General features: G+C 39.9%; 1 protein-coding gene across 4 annotated transcripts in view; it reads left to right on the top strand.

Annotated features, from left to right (window-relative positions):
* Positions 1–509: 509 nt before the first annotated feature.
* The window catches only part of LOC136833728 (uncharacterized), a 53756-nt gene continuing 36815 nt past the window's right edge, over positions 510–17450 (top strand). The window contains exons 1-4 of one of the 4 annotated variants that reach the window (XM_067095941.1): positions 510–534; positions 857–1007; positions 7439–7528; positions 14173–14288. In XM_067095941.1, the coding sequence (XP_066952042.1) occupies positions 7475–7528; positions 14173–14288 (170 nt within the window). In that variant the 5' untranslated portion in view covers positions 510–534; positions 857–1007; positions 7439–7474. Of the gene's footprint in view, positions 535–856; positions 1070–1184; positions 1337–6526; positions 6630–7438; positions 7529–14172; positions 14289–17450 lie in introns of those variants that run through there. The other 3 variants (XM_067095944.1, XM_067095943.1, XM_067095942.1) reach the window with 3 other exon arrangements.

Genomic DNA, 17450 nt, shown 5'->3' with positions numbered 1-17450 from the left:
GTGGTGACACATTTGAATTTCGGTAGGAATAATGGAAAACCCACTGCTGTTACTTCTTGGGGCTTGGAGGTGTGAGGGGGGCAAGTTGAGGCTGGGGGGGGGGAACTTGAGTCTGGGGGGCCGTTGTCCCCCCAGCCCCCCTAAACGACGCCCCTGAGTTGAAACGGACAACGGTAACTCTGCCTCAAAACCCTAGTTAAGAATCGGTTATCAAAGCAAGAACTGGAACTGGGATGTACATTGCGATAAAGAATAAAAGTCCGAAATACTTTAAAGACTTCCTCCAGGCATAACACAGAAAACATAAATACTTGTAGAGCATGGATGAATAGGCTATAGAATAACTGAACCAGCAAACAAAATTGTAAAATGACCTTTGAATCCTCGGTGCCTGAATTATTCTGTCGGTTTCCTCAAAAACTAAGATTGCTGATATTTTTCTCCATACTAGTTGGCTAGTTATAGATGAAGCCATCCTCAAGCTGGCACGGGCTCATGCTCGCTAGTACAGCCTGTAAATCTCCATACGAAAAGGTGGTTATTACAATTACATAAGGATCTGGTAAAAAAAAAAGTGACCAGTAGATTCTAAATATAGGTAGCAGGATGTTTGAATGTTTTGTATTTAGCTTGTGGGATCTGCATGGTTATTACCTCAGGAAAAAAAATCTGGTTCATCCTTGCACCACACGCATAAGATGATGACACATTTATTACAATGATGAAATCAAAATAAGGTAGAACTCGAACACTTGTTTGGATTCAGCCGTGTTTCGATCATAAAGACGTCAAGAGTAGGAAGTTGAGCGATTGCAATAGTCATGATTCTGAGAATCTCATTCCCCTCTCCCATCAGCCTCCCACACGAGTCCCCCATCAATACGGTGGTGGAGGCTGGAGCTGCAACTTCCTGCAAGTGAAGGCTGAAGAACTCCGTCACACCAGAGAGAGACACCACTCCAGTCGGTTGTCAACATTGTTGGTGGTTCGACGCTCTAAACAAACTGGTAAGAAACATTGACGTTGCGATAGTTTTTGGACTTGAACTTGTTATATACATCAATGTCAGGTAATATCATTATCGTGATTTGAGCTTGTAAAATACTCTGAGGACTTAGATGAAAGTTGCTGTTTGTGGGATTATAGGAAAACTGAGAATTCCACGTAAAGGTCTTGGTAACCGTGCCTTGACAACAGTTGCACCATGTTGTGCGATGCGTGCATGACACGAAGAAAACTTGTTGGATTTTAATAATACATGATTGTCATGGAATGACAAATCATTCTATTTTCTTGCCAAGAAACGAAGCGAACATAGCCCACCGTATCTTTTTGGGTAATTTAAGCTAACGTTATTTTTTAAGTACCGTTTGTTGTCTAGCACAGATGTGACTTTGACTCTAAGGTGTGATTTTGGTGAATTTAATAATTATTTCCGAGGAAATAGCATTTTTAAACCATGGTACCCCGTCACATGCCTAACAGTAGGGCGGTAGGTATGTCTAGAACTAAGTAAGAGCTCCGCATCGGGCATTGATATTGAAATTGATATTTCCTATTGCATTTTGGTGGTTTATTAAGAATTTACCGTTATTTTTTGTCGGTCGACTGTAATTAACCTCAGAAGTTGTACGTTGGCCATCCTGGAATGCTATCGTGCATGCACAGTGTTGCAGGCTAAGGAAGCTTTTGGTAAGAAGTGGAGTTTCCTTCACCCGGGGGTGTTTGCCCCCGACTAAGTAACACTGCCTGCTAGGTTAGTTTAGGTTAGGGTACGTTACTTCCTTTTATAATAGGTTTCCTTAGCCAATCCCTTCGTAACCCGTAAGGGATGGCATAATTTATCAATGTGCAGCACCCCAGACCGGGGAAACTTTGAGGTCGACAAAAAAAAAAAAATCACATCAGTGGAAAGAGAATGACGCGTACATTCACCCTGTACAAATAAAAATTTTCTAAAAAATTTTCCCTACCTTCCACGAGAAGTTGAAAATGACTATTTACAAACCCTTGTGGGGCCTCATTTACAAGACAATCGTAAATTTTACCAGCTAATATATGTTTTTTCTAATAGATAAGTTTGTTGCATTTTGTAAAATTATCACTACTGCTCACACAATATCAAAACAGATAAGAAATAAAAGCAGTAACAAATTGTTTGCATATTTGTTTTAAAAAATTCACGTAAATTTACGAGAAGGAAGATGCAGTAACTTTTTTTTTACTTATACATGCTTTTTCTAATATTTACTTGCAATTTTCTTTGTAAAATTACATTTACAACCGACATACTATATATCATACAAGACAAAAACAAAAAACAACAGCAACCCCTTCGTATATTTACAAGCAAATTTACAAAAAGACTCGTGTGAGAGAGAGAGATGCAGTCCCTTCCCCCCTTGAAGTCACAAGCATTACTGATACTGGCCTAACCTTCATGTCTGTGTAAAAGTTGCCATTAGTGAACTTATAGCATATAGAAGTATTGGCACCTTCATTTCAAATCATAATTACCATAACAGTGGTGCGTAATTCTGCTTCACACTGAAGCACAATCCGTCCACCTCCCCAAACCTGTTTTACTTCACACTCAAGCTCAATCTGTCCACTAAGGGTTAAACATATGGCTTCCTGATGACATGCAGATGCGTGGAACCATTCCATAACAAGATGGCTGTCCAAAACCCCCATGTTCCCAAAGGGCCCCCAACTATGTTGGGTAGATTTGAGTTTAATAATGGTTGACCGACAATAAACAACACCACCTTCTTCATCAGCAATACTAAAAGAATAGGAAAAATCAATTCGCATGGTAATAGTCCTCGCGGAGCTGTTGCTTAGAAATACCGGGATCTTTAGTGTGAATCCATGGTAACCATGGTGATATATTTTCGGCTAGGTAGCCTTCGGATTTGTATTGTTTAACTGACATATATTGTTTTTTCCTGATTTTGGCTTCTCATAGGAGATTCACTTTTTTTTTTTTACTCTGTTAGCTAGTAACTATGCGCATCTGGTATTAGGTATTGCAGTAGAGGCTGCAATACTCGCATGACCAAGGTTTGTTACAATTCACACACTTTATGTATGACATGCAGAAAACAAATTTGTTCAATTGACCTGACTTGTAAGAAATGCTGTGAATGGTACAAAAGAAAATGGAAGACTTTAGCTTCCCACCTATCCAAGTTAGAAAGGGATCGTAAGAGAAAAGCAGCTGCTAGAACTGAGGTTAAATTACCAACTCTAGACGTGACTCAGGAATCTAGTGAGGTTAATATTCCTTCTCTCCCTTCTGCTAAATTGATTCCTCCCACTTTCAGCCCTCCTCCTCCACCACCAATCTCCGCTCTTAGTTCCCTCACTCCCAACCCAGATCACTACTCCAGTCTTGAGTCAGAATTTGATAAGAAGTTTGATTTTCATGCTAATATAGCGGCACAGTTGGGTGATTTGATGCATGTCCTTGTGGACAAATTAAGTGCAAAGTGTTTAAGTGATGTGTTTGTGGAGGAGGTGGCTATCCGTCCCACCGAAACTCCTAGGCAAAGGTCACTGCCATACTCCCTCAGTCCTGGGGGGAGGCATACTTGAGACCCAAGGGAGGTCGGTGGGGTCTGGCCACAGGTGGTTGCCCCCTCAGTCGCACCTGTGTCATCCCAGGTGTCGACAAAAGACAGCCGCTGGAAAGGCATGCCTAGTGTGCATCATCTCTCGCCTAGTTCTGGGGATTCTAGCCCTTCTCATGGGCGCCAGTAGAGAATCTCAGACAAATTTCGTCCATTGAAAAAGCACGCACCTCTCGGGTACCAATCCCCTCACTTGTACAGCAAGAGGGTCGGGGAACGGTCTGGTAGTCCGCAGCCGTCAAGCAGCAAATGAGACAGTCCTGAACGTTTTTCTCAGCCAGTAGCTCCCAGCAAATGTACTAGTTCTTCAGCCAACTGGGAACCTACTCATGATAGTTCATGGTTATCTTTCGAGCACGCATCTGGGATCAAGGAGCGCGCTTTGGCAGCCGAGCTCCCAATGACAGCTGAGCGCCCAGTAGTGACCGAGCATTCACTATTAGCTGAGCGCCCAGAAGAGAAGTGCCCAATAGTGCACACACACACACACCGCTTGGCACCCGAGAACCCTTTGGTGCCAACTCACTCTCCCATTGTTGAGCGCCCGGATTGTTTGGTGCCCGCTCCTGTATTCCTGACTTCTTCATTGAAACACCCGTTTTCTTCGCCTCCTCATTTGACTTCTGCATCATCAACTCCCAGTTTGGACCCTTCCTTGGTACCGCTGCAGAAGCACCTAGACAATGTTTTGGGTATTCTTAAGAAGTCGACTTCTTCCTCAGTAGTGCTTGAAGATCCTTCATTGTCCCCGGTCTCGTCGGAAGAGGAAGATTTAGGACAGGACTCCACCCCATCGGCTTATGCTTCCTTACTGAATTATTTACTGGATAATTTTCCAGATTTCATTGCTCCGGCAGCCCCTTCTTCTCCAGCTTCCTCATTTATGATGAGTGACTACCTGGGGATTTGTCTAGACTTCATAAAGTGGTTTTACCTTCTTTGTCTAAGAAGGCTGTGGGAGAAGTGGACAACTGGCTTTCGGAGAAAAGACGCCAGGGCAAGGCATGCTTTAGTATTCCGCCTTCCTGTCGTTCGGCCAGGAGACATAGGTTCATATGTGACCAGAGAGGCTCCCTCCTTGGGAGTGGCTGCCTCCTCTCAGGGGGACTTGTCTGGTCTCGTTGATTCAGCCCGTAGGTCGGCTTTTGCTTCAGCAAAGACTGTGTTCTCTGTGTTGGAGATTGACCATTTACTCAAGAAAATGTTCAAAGTGTTTGAAATTTTTAGTTTTCTGGATTGGTCCATAGAGGCCTTGTCAAAGAAGATCAGAGATTTGGATCTTCCTCAGGATATTCTGCTGATTGGAGGAGTGTTCTCTCCTGCGCCAATAAAGCAGTCAGAGAATATTGCTGCTGATGATTGGAGGAGTGTTCTCTCCTGCGCCGATAAAGCAGTCAGAGATGGTTCTTTGGAGATATCTTCCCTTTATGCTATGGGAATTTTAAAAAAGAGGGAACTCTGAATTTCGTTTGTATGTAAGGGTGTCACTCCTTCACATAAATCGGCTCTTCTCTTCTCACCCTTGGATAGTATGCATCTTTTCCCGCAAGCAACAGTAGAAGAAGTGGCTTTTCACCTTCATAAGAAGTCAGCAAAGGACCTTCTCTCTCAGGGTGACACTGTCTGTTCCCTTACCCTTGGCTTCTTAGTAAAAAACGAGAATCCTTCACAACCGTGGCCTCGTTCTTTTGCTATTAAAGGGTTATTGAACATCCTGGGTCCAGAGGAAGAGGAGAGAAGTCTGTGCCCAGTAAGAGCTCTTAAATATTACATCAAGAGGACAGAGAAGATTAGAGGCTCAGCAAGGAATCTTTTGTGTTCAGTTAAGGACCCTTCCAGGCCCATGTCTAAAAACGCTCTATATTTTTTATAAGAGACCTGGTTCTCGAAGCGCATGCTCAAATTGGAGAGAATGTTCTGCCTGTGCTAAAAGTTTGAGCGCACGACATGAGAGCAGTGGCTACATCAGTTGTTTTTAAACACAATCTTTCACTCGCTTTGATCTTACAGACTACAGTCTGGAAATGTAGGTCTGTTTTTGCTATGCATTATTTGCGAGGTGTGGACACGACTTACGAAGACTGCAGTACAATTGGACTATTGTCTGTGGCTGGCGTAGTGTTCGGGAAGGGAACATAGGAAGCAACACTTCTGCCTTTTCTGTCTCTTCACCTTGACAAGGTGTTGAGTTCTTGGGGAGCCTGGAGGGTACAAGGCACCTAGAGTGCCCACCAGTTTTTTCTGTGTAGGGTGCTTTTTATTTGTGGTGTAGGTGACTATTTCTCTGGTTTTGTTTTTTATTGTACTGCACCCTGGGCAGGGGCATATTATTGTTGGCTTTGATAATGATCAGAGATTTCCTTCGTTGCAAAGTTTACTTCATACTTCGTTAGTGATCGGAGTACTCCTCCGCTACAAAGTCACTCACTCCAGTAGGGGCGACCCTGGCTATACTGCCACGCCACTACTCAGTTGAGATTAGTGCCAACCGGAGGCCGTATTTTCCTGCGCAGCTCTCTCATCAGGTAAGAAACAACAAGAATTGTTTAAATGCTAAGCCTATTTACTCTGTTCTCATTTCATTATCACTATTAATGTTTAAATATACTTACCTAATACTCAATGCGCTAGAGTCTGACATAGTTACTAGCTAACAGAGTAAAAAAAAAAGTAAATCTCCTATGAGAACAATGGTCAAAATCAGGAAAAAAAAATACATGTCAGTTAAACAATACAAATCCGAAGGCTACCCAGCTGAAGATACATTACCAAAAGGTAAGAATCTCAAGTCAAAAACCAAAATCAAGCTGCTTTCTTAACTCTGTGTTGCTGTTAAGCTGGCAGAAAGAAAGTGAAGCTCTTGGCTTAGTTGTTTCTCTCTCTCACCCCAAAAGTGGGCAGGGTTAGTCACCTACATAAACAAAAGACTATCATAACTGCGAATTTCAAAATTGAAGCTGCTGACAAGTTAGAAACTCTTAGCTAAGTAATTACTGGGTAAGTATATATAAAACTGTATTTTATTATAAAAATGTCATATTTTTACAATTAAATTTTATCATCAGCAATCAGTTGATTATCATGTGTAGTGATTGGTATAACTTAAAACTATTGGTTCAGTGTATTGCTCCCCTAGGAATTTAAAAAACTATCTGGATAAAGTTAAAAGTTTTCCTTCAAAGAACAGGCCATAAATTACTGCTTTTGTCAGTTTACTTTGTCATAATCCTGTAATCCAAACAATGACAGACACTGCTTCAGTTCCTATTTTATGTATCACCCTTTAGGAAATTAGTGAAGCTGGCTCCAAGTAGTACACATCTGCCTTCCAGGTGCATTCCACTGCCTTTTAAGTACTATTCAGTAATTTTTTTTATCTTGGGTAATGTGGGTGTTGTAATGTGCATAGACAAAAAGAATTTCACAAAAATTCCATTATTAACATTTTTGGACTTTCTCTCAAGTCTTCCAATCTCCCCTTGGGGAAGGGCATCTGACATGTGATGCAATGGACATCTACATTGAATGAGATGTCAGCCATTGCTAGACACCCCTTCATTAATTTAATTTCAGTGTACCTGTTCAGGGCCACAGTTTCTGCTCTTGGCATGAAGACACACAAAAACAAGAGAATTGTCTTTATGGGACATAAGTAATTTCACTTAATTTTGGCATTTATTAACTAGATTTGTATTTGTAAAGCAGAGAAGGACATTACATTAAAGATGAAGTATTCCTGAAACCTTTACTTTATGTTTACTTTGTATTCAGAGCCATGGTGTTTTCATATTTGTTTTGTCTTCTAGGCACTGGAGTACAGTAGCAGCAGCACCACATGAAAAATGGCTAACCAGTGTGTGACTTGGGTCCTTATGACTTTCCATATTGTTTTGTTGGTGAGTAATCTGAGTTAAAGAGTGTATGGAGAATGTCATGAACAGTGTTTAGGTTTTATTCATATTTTGAGGTACTGTAGGCTATATAAGACCTTTAGAATCCCAAGTTCTACTGCAGTATTTCTGACAAAGTACCTTAAGTAAAAGATAATTTTGAGCTTATATAATTTATCACATCCAAATTATTGCTTTTGATTGTATATGATAGATATATCTAACTAGACCGGCTAGAAAATTTTTTTACATATACAATGAGAACACAAATATGAAAATAAATCATGTTTTTAAGTGGATGTTACCAGAACTAACTTGAATATTTGAAAAAATGTCTAAGAACAATACCAATATCTTGGTGCTTACCTGGTTCTTCTGTTTTTATTTTGTACTGTTTTCTGGTGAACTGCTCTCTTTTGTTGATGGATTATGTATCTTGTAAAGTACGGTTGTTGCCTTACTATAGTCCAACCAAAATGACTCCGAAAAAAAAACATGGCTGTCATTTGCTGTTGTCAAACTTCTTCCAGACGTATAACCCAACTACAGTTGATATGCATCCCTCAGTTTGGGGTTCTTTAATCCAGTCATATACTAATCCTACAATCCTACTTAACCCATTGATGCCCAGTGGTAGGAAATCCTGCCAACAAGTTTAAACAAGTTTATACAAAATACTAGGATATTAACAAGCATGTCTAATCTTGTTGCTGACAACCATATTCTCATAGGACTTCAAATGTAAGCCCATTGTTGTTTTAAACCATAGTGAATGAAGAGGTCAGATCAGTAGTATCACCACTGTGTAAAAAAATGTAAGTCTCTTTCTCATTTCTCACTATATGCCTTTTACAAATAAATATGGTTGAATGCAGTGCTCTTAGGAGGAACATCTTGAATTATACAATTAAGAACACTGTAACATTATTTTGAAAGTAGACATGAACAAAAAATTTTAGTGTGGCAAGATTTCCTACCGCGGGGCATTGGTGTAAACAGATTCACGCCGTATCCGTTTTTTTTATGTAATATTTTGATAGAGTAATATAATAAACATGTCTGCAGATGTATAATTTGGTACTCCTTCATAAACATGCACACTTGCAATAATAGGCTCTTATAAATTCCTATGTACATGTGTACATGAGCATATTAGTTTACACATACACACATATATATATATATATATATATATATATATATATATATATATATATATATATATATATATATATATATATATATATACAGTCAGTCGGTTTACGACGTTCGAGGTTACGACGCTTTTCAAATATATTCATCAGAAATTATTTCCGGCTTACGACACATGTTCGTTACGACACGCCGTCGCCGATCCGACAGAAGAAATATGGCCCAAAACGGCAGAATAATCATAATTTGAAGGTTTTTGATGTAAAACTCAATAATAATGCAGTTTACATCGTTTTCAATGCACCCTGAGCATTAAAAGTAAGGTTTTCTTATGATTTTTGACGATTTTCAATGATTTTCCGGTTTACGACGATTTTGGGTTACGACGGCATTAAGAACGGAACCCCGTCAGAACCGGGACCGCTTGTATATATATATATATATATATATATATATATATATATATATATAATGTATGTATGCATATGTATATTGCAGTACACTCCCTGAACACCTGAATTCGCCCTTAATCCCACTAGCCCGAACAACTCTCAGTTACCAATGCCACTAGTGGGAATTTTAACAGCCAGCATTATGAATGCTGCAGGTAAAATCTTGTCACTTGAACTACCATAACAAACGGTTGGCAACACTGACACAGGTGTGTGCCTAAACGTCCACTTTTGTCAGTCGCTTTTTGTTCGTGCTCTGGAAGGTTGTTTCCTTCTGCAGATTGAGGTTTTAATCCTATTACCCGACTTCTCTTTGTATTTTGGACTTCTGGTGAAGACCTGGATTTTCTGGATATCTTTGACGTGGAACGTCTTTTGGATTTGGACTCGCTGGTTCCCAGTCTCTTTGGTCATCATGGACCCCGTCACCTTCTACTACCGCGCCATTGGCTTCGACATTGACCTCGACTGCCCCTACGACTGTGGATTCTGGTGCTCATCACTTCTCCCTGCAAGAGACGGATGAGTACCTTGAGACATGATAGACATCCTGTCAGGTATGTAGGAAGGTTAAGTGTGATGCGCAGACTCATTGTGATGAATGTTCCCATTGGAAAGCACAAGAGATGGAGGATTACATTCGTCATCGCAAGTCTTTGGCTAGTAAGGGCGGCAAACATCGGTCAGATTCTTCGTTGCCTCAAGTATCTCAGGCTTCTGCTACAGATCAGTTAATGGATTTAGCGAGTTCAAAGGTAGTCAAACAGATAGAGGATAGGATTGCAAGTAATATGGAAAATTTAATAGCTAGTCTTTTCAACATTTCTCAAATTAGGACAGTAGTAGTGTTAGGATGTCAAATTCTTCTTCCTTTTCAGCTCCCCTGCCAGCCCTAACAGGTGCTGAGGGTAATGGTAGAACTAAAAGCCTCCGAGTGGGTAGATTCTACTGTCCTCTCGGCACGGAGCAGGCAGTGAATGCCCCCCCCCCCCCAACTCCCTTGTAGTATTGATAAATTTAATGTTGATGATGTTAGTCAGGATCAAGATCTAGGTGTGATAAAGGAGGATAGGTCTGGGTTAGGTAGTGAGGAGAAGGTATTAAGGGTGCAGAGCCATTCTCCTGGACGGGTTCCGGTTTCAAGTTCGAGTGGTTTTTGTGATCCGGCAAAAGTTTCGCCTTCATCGCTTCTTGTCGGTCTGGCTCAAAGTCTCAAGTTAATGTCTCAGTTCCGGTGGTGCAGAATCCTTCTGCTCTAGTTCGTAACTCACTTCTGACTGTTTCTGAATCTTCTACTGTAGGTTTCCCCCCTTCTCTGTCTATTCTACTCCTCCACCTAGTAAGGCAGTTTCTGGTGTGTCCTTTGGGCTCCTAAAAAGTGGTTTGCGGAACCTGCATTTGGATGTGGCGGAATATAAGGCGGATTTGCTGGATCTTTCAAACGGGTACAGACCTTTGGTGAGCGGTTGGTTTTTTGAATGGTTTCTCTAACATTAAAGAGTATGTGACACAGTTCTAACAAAGAGTATGTGACACGGGAGTGTCCAGAATTCATGTCGGATATGTTTCAGATTATTGAGGGAGGGTGAATTCGGTGTACTTTCTGTCCCTCCGTTTCTAAGGTTTCTTCTGGCTTATCTGTCGCTTCGTCTCCTGCTCCCACATTCTCTGTTGCTCCTTTTTCAGTCTCTTCTTCTGCTCTGGTCTATCCTGCGGCTTCCGCATCTTCTGTTTTCCCCCTCCTTCTTCGACTTTTGGCTTTCCTCTACTCAGTAACTTTATTTTATGTGTGCTATTCCTCTGTCTCCCGCCTTCCCTTCCTCAGTACAGTCTTCTCCGGTAGGAGGAGCTTCCAGACAGGTGAAAACGCAGTTTTGGCAGAATTTGGCCTCAGGCGTTTCATGCTCCGTCCCTTTTGGTATGCGCAACCCCTTACTTCCTCTTCAAGCGGCTGTTCCGGCAGTATCCAGTATTTCACAGGGTTTGCCTGTCGCTTCCAGTTCGAGTTTGCGGTCCGCGGTTTTGGCAGGGCTAGCGGTACCTTCTTCGAGAGCTTATACCTCTTTCATTCTCCCTCCTTCTTCTTCATCTTCTCCCATCCCTCCGCAAACTGTTTCTTTTGCGCATCCTCCCCCAGGGTTTAGCAATGTGGGTTCGGCTACTCTAACTTGTCTTCCCCTTGGTAACAATGGGGAATCGGCTCCTGGTTTCTCGGTTCAGCCTTCTCTTCTTTCCGGCGGATTCAGCTCTGGGTACCCGATTAGGTGTGGGTGTTCAGCATTCTGGAGGTGATAATTACCTCATTTTAAATTTTTTTTTTGTCCTATTTGTGTCCTTTTCCTTCACTGGTCTGATCACTTGTTGTAAGTGGCTGACATGTAAGCACAGTACATTGTTTATGCTGAACAGCCAACTATTCATCCAGCTGCTTTATCTGTCAAGTATATAGAAGCTGCTTCATTTATTAATGAGTGTTGGTGATGGATTTCTCATTCTAGCTTAGGGTATGGTTATTACAGTACTTATGAATACCTGGCAAATTCATGTGAGTTTTTCTCTTGCTCTCACTTTGAGACGGGCAGAAGCAACAGTTTGAGAAAATGAGAAACTATTTAGGAATAAAGTTAAAACCTTGCTGCCACAAAACAGTTAAAAGATGAGAGACTCAAACATCATGCCCTCCAATGTAGCCACCTGGCCTTCCACAGTTAAAAGATGAATTTATCATATGCCATTGTTCCTTTGTCAGTTCCCTGTACTGTAATGGGGTAGTGCTGGTAGTACACTTGACTAGTACATCACAGGCACTTCTAAAGGGTGTTTGCAGTGTTCCTAGGCCCTAGCTGCACCCACTCTTTATTCTTTTACTTTACCTCCATTCCCACTTCCCTCTTCCGTCTTGCTGTCCAACCTCTTACTATTGATTTTTAGTGCAGCTTAAGGATTTCCCCCAATTCCACCTTTTGATCCTTGTACTACGTATCCATTATTTTTTGGATCACTTTGTTGTCCCCAACTCCCTCTTTTCACTGTCAGAAGTGCTGAGTGACCAAAAGTGCTGCAGTGCTTGGCTTCCCGCTTACATTTCATAAAATTAAATCCTCCATCAATTATTTTTGCATATAATACTGAAGGCTGACTCCTCTTCATATAGTTGTACCAGTGACTCATGCCACATGAAGAGGGCAGGCATGTACAGGCAGTCCCCGGTTATTGGCTGGGTTCCGTTTCTGAGGGTGTGATGATAACTGATTTCGGTTATCGGCGCCTCTGTTAGGTATGTATCGGCACCAATACCCAATTATCGGCGCTGATAAGCGGAAATTGGCAATTTTCGGAGCCGAAAATTGCCGATTTTCGTTGCTAGACAAGCCCCATAAAACCGGATTGCTGTTAACCGAGCCCGCCGTTAACCGGGGACTGCCTGTACTGTACTCATAAGCACCAGCCACATTGTTCTGAAGACTTAGGATCTGGTACATGGTCAATTCTTGTGTAGATTAGCTCTGCCCCTTTTAGGAGCTTTCATTCCTTAGATCAGAATTTAGGAAAAAGTCTTGGGTTAATAAACCAGAAACCCTCCAACCCATTCTGGGAAGACTAGTTTCTTGGGGCAGATCACCTGTCCAGGGTGTGATGTGACACTGCTCACACAGCTCAGCTGATGCATGCTGCGTGACTTGCTCCCCCCTCTTCTTTGCCTTACCCAGTCCATGTTGTGCATGCCAGCCAGTTCTACCAGTGTGCTCTCACAACTGTCGCAAGGTCCATGACTTATCTCCAAAAATCTCACTCAGTTCAAGCCAGGCTCCTAGCTTGGTCATGCTGCTTGCTTCATTGGATAAGGATATTTATCGTGTATCAATGGAGGATTTTTCTCCCTCTTTAGTGAGGGGTAGTATCCCACCGTATGATAATTCAACTTTAGGAGAGTCTTCTTTTCTGATGTCCCCATTTTAAATGTGCAAACAAACTTTTGACAATTTAATCAAACCCTCTTAAATGAAGCAGACGTAGGATGTTCCAACAGATCATCCAGCCAGTACAGGTGCCTGTCGTAGATGATCTCTAGGACATTCATGTCATGACAGGTTACAGTAAGTGGTTCTTCCTCATCATGGTGAGGTCTCATTTAATGAGGTATCAAACTAAGTTCCCAAGACTTAAATTCTTGAAAGATTGGTTTTGCTCCCAGAAGTATCTTGAATTGCGACACCAAAGTCAGCAACCAAAATGGATTAACCTTATAAGGGATATGAGCTTCCTATGGGGGTAACAGTTGGCTGATTGTTCTACTCATATCAGTTTTTCTCCTTCAGGTTTTGAAATCCTTCTCAATTCACTCAGTTGTGAATTTGCTCTCAGGTGTGGGCTGAAACAAGAGACTCCTGGAAAAACTAGTCCTTTTTGGACTGGCAGGAGTGGGTCCTAGCACAGTTCAAGAGCTAGTATCTTCCTTGGGCTGGGCATCAATGTTGAATATTTACATATTGATTTACTTTCTTGATAGCTCCATCATCAGCAACTTTTTTGAGAGTTGCGGAGGTCACATCTTTTCTATTTTTATGGGACAACATCCCATCTAAGGTTTGTGTGTCCTATATAAAAGGTTATATGCTTTGTCAGAACATACTGTAATTTTTGAAAGTGAATTCTTGTATATACACATAAGTCTGAGGTTGTATATGCTAAATCCCACTGGTAACCTTCCAGCATTTCTTTACACCATAACAGTGAAGGTTAAGCCAGGGTAGAACCTTGGACTCCCCTTACACTCATCAAGCATACTTGAGCTACCTTTTTAACAAGCTTAAACAATTGAGTTAGCTTTTCTGTTAATCCTTTGTATAAAAACTAGGTGGAGGAAAAATTCTACTTTGAGAAAATTAGTTTTCGGAATAATGTACAGTTCTAAAATTCTTTTGTATTTAAATTGCTACTCAGCCTACTGCACCTTTTTGGTGTAAATTTTAAGTGCTATAAAATAATTGTTTTGTACTTTTGAAAATAAATATAATTTTAAATACATGTGCTGCATTTTTTCAGAATGTAAGTGCAGTTGGTATTTGGAGTTTATTCAGCTTCCCAGCACCAACCAAGCCTGAACCTATTGAAGTTAATGTAACATCAAGACCTGATACATCGTATAGGTATGACGATTGGTGAGTACATGTTGTAATGTGTGTCTTATCCAATGTGATGCAGTTCATTTATTTCTGTAAAATTTGCAGACAAAGATTGTGATTTGTATGTCTGAGACAGATAATATCTTGGACAATGAGTAAGATTTTTGGAGAAATACGGAAAAATTTGTTATTTAAAAGTTTCCCCATCCAATTCCACTTTGTCTAAACATAGCTGTTGTGAAAGGAATGTGAGTTGCTGCTTTTTAATGAACAGAAAATTGAGAGTGTTGTTAACAAGAGTGAAGGTGTAAAGGTATGTGGAAACTAGAAAGATAAAACAATTAATGTTAGTGTGGGTGGTGGAAGAAAAATAGATTTTTTATACACACCAGTTACTTATAATTTAGCCTGAATTTGTGGTCATTGAATCTCTTAGAAAGGTCTTTCGAATTTTAAAAGAAAATTGTCTGCTGGAAGACTTTGACTGGAAGCTTTGGGTTTGTATTAAAAAAGAAAATTTTTTAAGAGTTTCCTGTTTCAGAACAAGTTCATTACAATATTTATAGTCAAGCCTGAATAACAACTTGGGAGGAAAGGTCAAAACTCCAAAATTGAAGTATTGGAACAAAGCTCTTTGGAATGAGGTAAGCAACTTACCCCATAGCTCCAAAGGAAAACGGCGAATAATAAATGTATGGTTGAAACCATGAGAATCAAATCAAACTAATAATTCTGTAATTGCCAGAACATAATGCACTCCTGGCATAAATGTAGAATACCATTCTCATCAAAATGTGGAGGCAAATAACTGGAAGATCTACCCCTTGAAAGATATCATGTGAAAAAGAAGGGACTAAAGGGATGAGTAAAAAGAATTGACCTAATTTGAAAATACTGATTTTTGTAAATAAAATTAATATATAAAACTGTAAGGGAGCAGAGAAGTGATTGGTTGCTATCGTTGAAAAACTTAACTTCTATAGCTCTGGCTGTCTGGTGTCACCTGATGTCCAGTAATTGATGCCAAAAACACTGAAGTACAGGTAAACATATTGTTAACCAAATGAAAGTGTGATCTCTTGTAAACCAGAGAATGTAAAATAATATTCTCTTCAAAAAGTATCATTCAGACAGTGATGAAAAGCTTAAATATTTTCAACACGGGTAAAAGTGAAGATGTAGCAAAATTAAGTTCTAAATAACACTCCAGAAGTCTAGACAGTCAATGCCTTATTGCCAGTAACCACCCAAAAAGTGAGGCTCTTAGTTGCAGGAAACCTGATGATCAGATTTCCAGCAATGAAAAACAGCTGGTTGGCATTTTGCTGCCATCCAGAAGGTATTTTCTTTTTGAATTTAAGAGAAAGTGTTAGGAATTCGCCTACTATTAATTCTGTGTAAATGATAAATGAAGGTTTTTTGTGAAATAATATAAGTGGTTGATTTGTCTGTGTATTTAAGATTAAAAGTGCCAGATAATGTAGGATAAGCGAAGAAGTGATTCATAATAAATGTGATGCAAGACAGTAGGATATCTGCAATTATTTGGAAGAGGTTGAGTGTTTCTGTAGAAGCAAATTTTGTGATGCTTGGAGAAATTGTTAATTTATCGTATATGCCGGCGTATAAGATGACCCCCCCATTTTTCATGTAAAAATGTAGGTTTAGAGGTAAGACGACACACAGTTTATTAAATTAAATAACACTATAAGCTGTTGTAAGTTAGTTGGTACATAAAATCAATAATTATTGGAATTATCTTATGTAAAATCAGTATCTTCAAGATTTCAAAATGCTTTGCAAAGCTCGCCATTATGCAAAAGTACTTATGTATTCCCTTAGGAAAAATATAAACATCATGACAAATGCTCAACGCCTGTGACATCACCATCTACGGAGTAGTGCCCGTTGGAAGTAGAGATCCGCATGAATGTATTCTTTTAAAATTGGAAAGAACCCTGATGATAAGGATATCGATATCACAAAACCCTTTATTTTGATTATAAAACACTGATGTACCAAGGAAATACTGGCCTTTAGTAAACAACAGTGCTCGTAAGTCGAGCACGACTGGGAACTACAATCACGGCTGTTTCGTAAACAAGAGTTAGACTACCCCTATTTACCCTTTTGGTAACTTCAAATTATCTATCAATGTTAAAAGGGGCATTGTATAATAAGTATCAGTAACAAAAGTGTTTAATATTATGTATTGCCATATAATAACGGTACTCTGGATAAAGCTAGTAACAAGTAAGAGCTCGCTCATCCTAACCTATAATTATGGTAGGTAATTAATGTAATTACAGTTGTTTTGTTTACAGTGTCGATAGTTGTGCCGCTAGTGATTCACTTGAATTACACACAGTTTTTACCGTTATTACAGTTGTTTTGTTTAGTGTCGATATGTGTGATGGTAGTTAACTATTGACACAACTATCGACACTTCAGGGGTTAGCCTATCATTAAAAATCTTGGCAGGATTTAAGGTTTGGTTTTTATGCTCAGCGTATAAGATAACCCCCCATTGTGACGGAGATTTTTTAAGGTTAAAAGGTCGCCTTATATGCCGCCATATATGGTAATTGTAATTCATGGAAGTGAGGTGTGAAGTGTGGGTGTGGAATTCAAATGAAAGTTAAAAGTTGAGGCTGTTGAGATGAATTATTTGTGCAATGTGTAATGTACGGAGTTGAGTGTTCACAGGTGAGAATTGTAGATGCAGCCAATGTGTATAAGAAAAAGATTACTGTATTTGGTAAAATGTAAGCAGTGTTTTGAGTTTTTTTTTTTTTTTTTTTTCATATAGAGGAATATAAGATGTTAAAAGGGTGTTTAATTCATAAGTGTTCAAGGGGGAGGAGGATGAAATTAAGAAAGGGCTGGCCAGATGGAGTATGTTAGCTGTAACTGTAATTTTACAAATTAAAATGAAAAAATATTAGAAAGAACACGTATAAATGACTAAATGGTACTGTATCTCCCCATCCCAGTACATCTCGTAAATATTTGTTCATAAATATACCAAGGGATTGTTGCTGATTTTAGTTTTTATTTTTTACAATATTATGCGAGCTGTAGTTGCAATTTTGCAAAATAGAGTAAAAAAATATTAGAACGTTTAACTCGCTAAAATTAGTGTATTTTGATGAGTGTCTTGGGAAAGAGGCCCTGCGCAAGATTGGAGATATTTATGTA

This window comes from Macrobrachium rosenbergii, chromosome 52 (assembly GCF_040412425.1).
Source record: "Macrobrachium rosenbergii isolate ZJJX-2024 chromosome 52, ASM4041242v1, whole genome shotgun sequence".
In the NCBI taxonomy this organism is placed as follows: domain Eukaryota; kingdom Metazoa; phylum Arthropoda; class Malacostraca; order Decapoda; family Palaemonidae; genus Macrobrachium; species Macrobrachium rosenbergii.
Note: the sequence above shows the minus strand (reverse complement) of the source record. Positions and strands in the feature narration are given on the sequence as shown.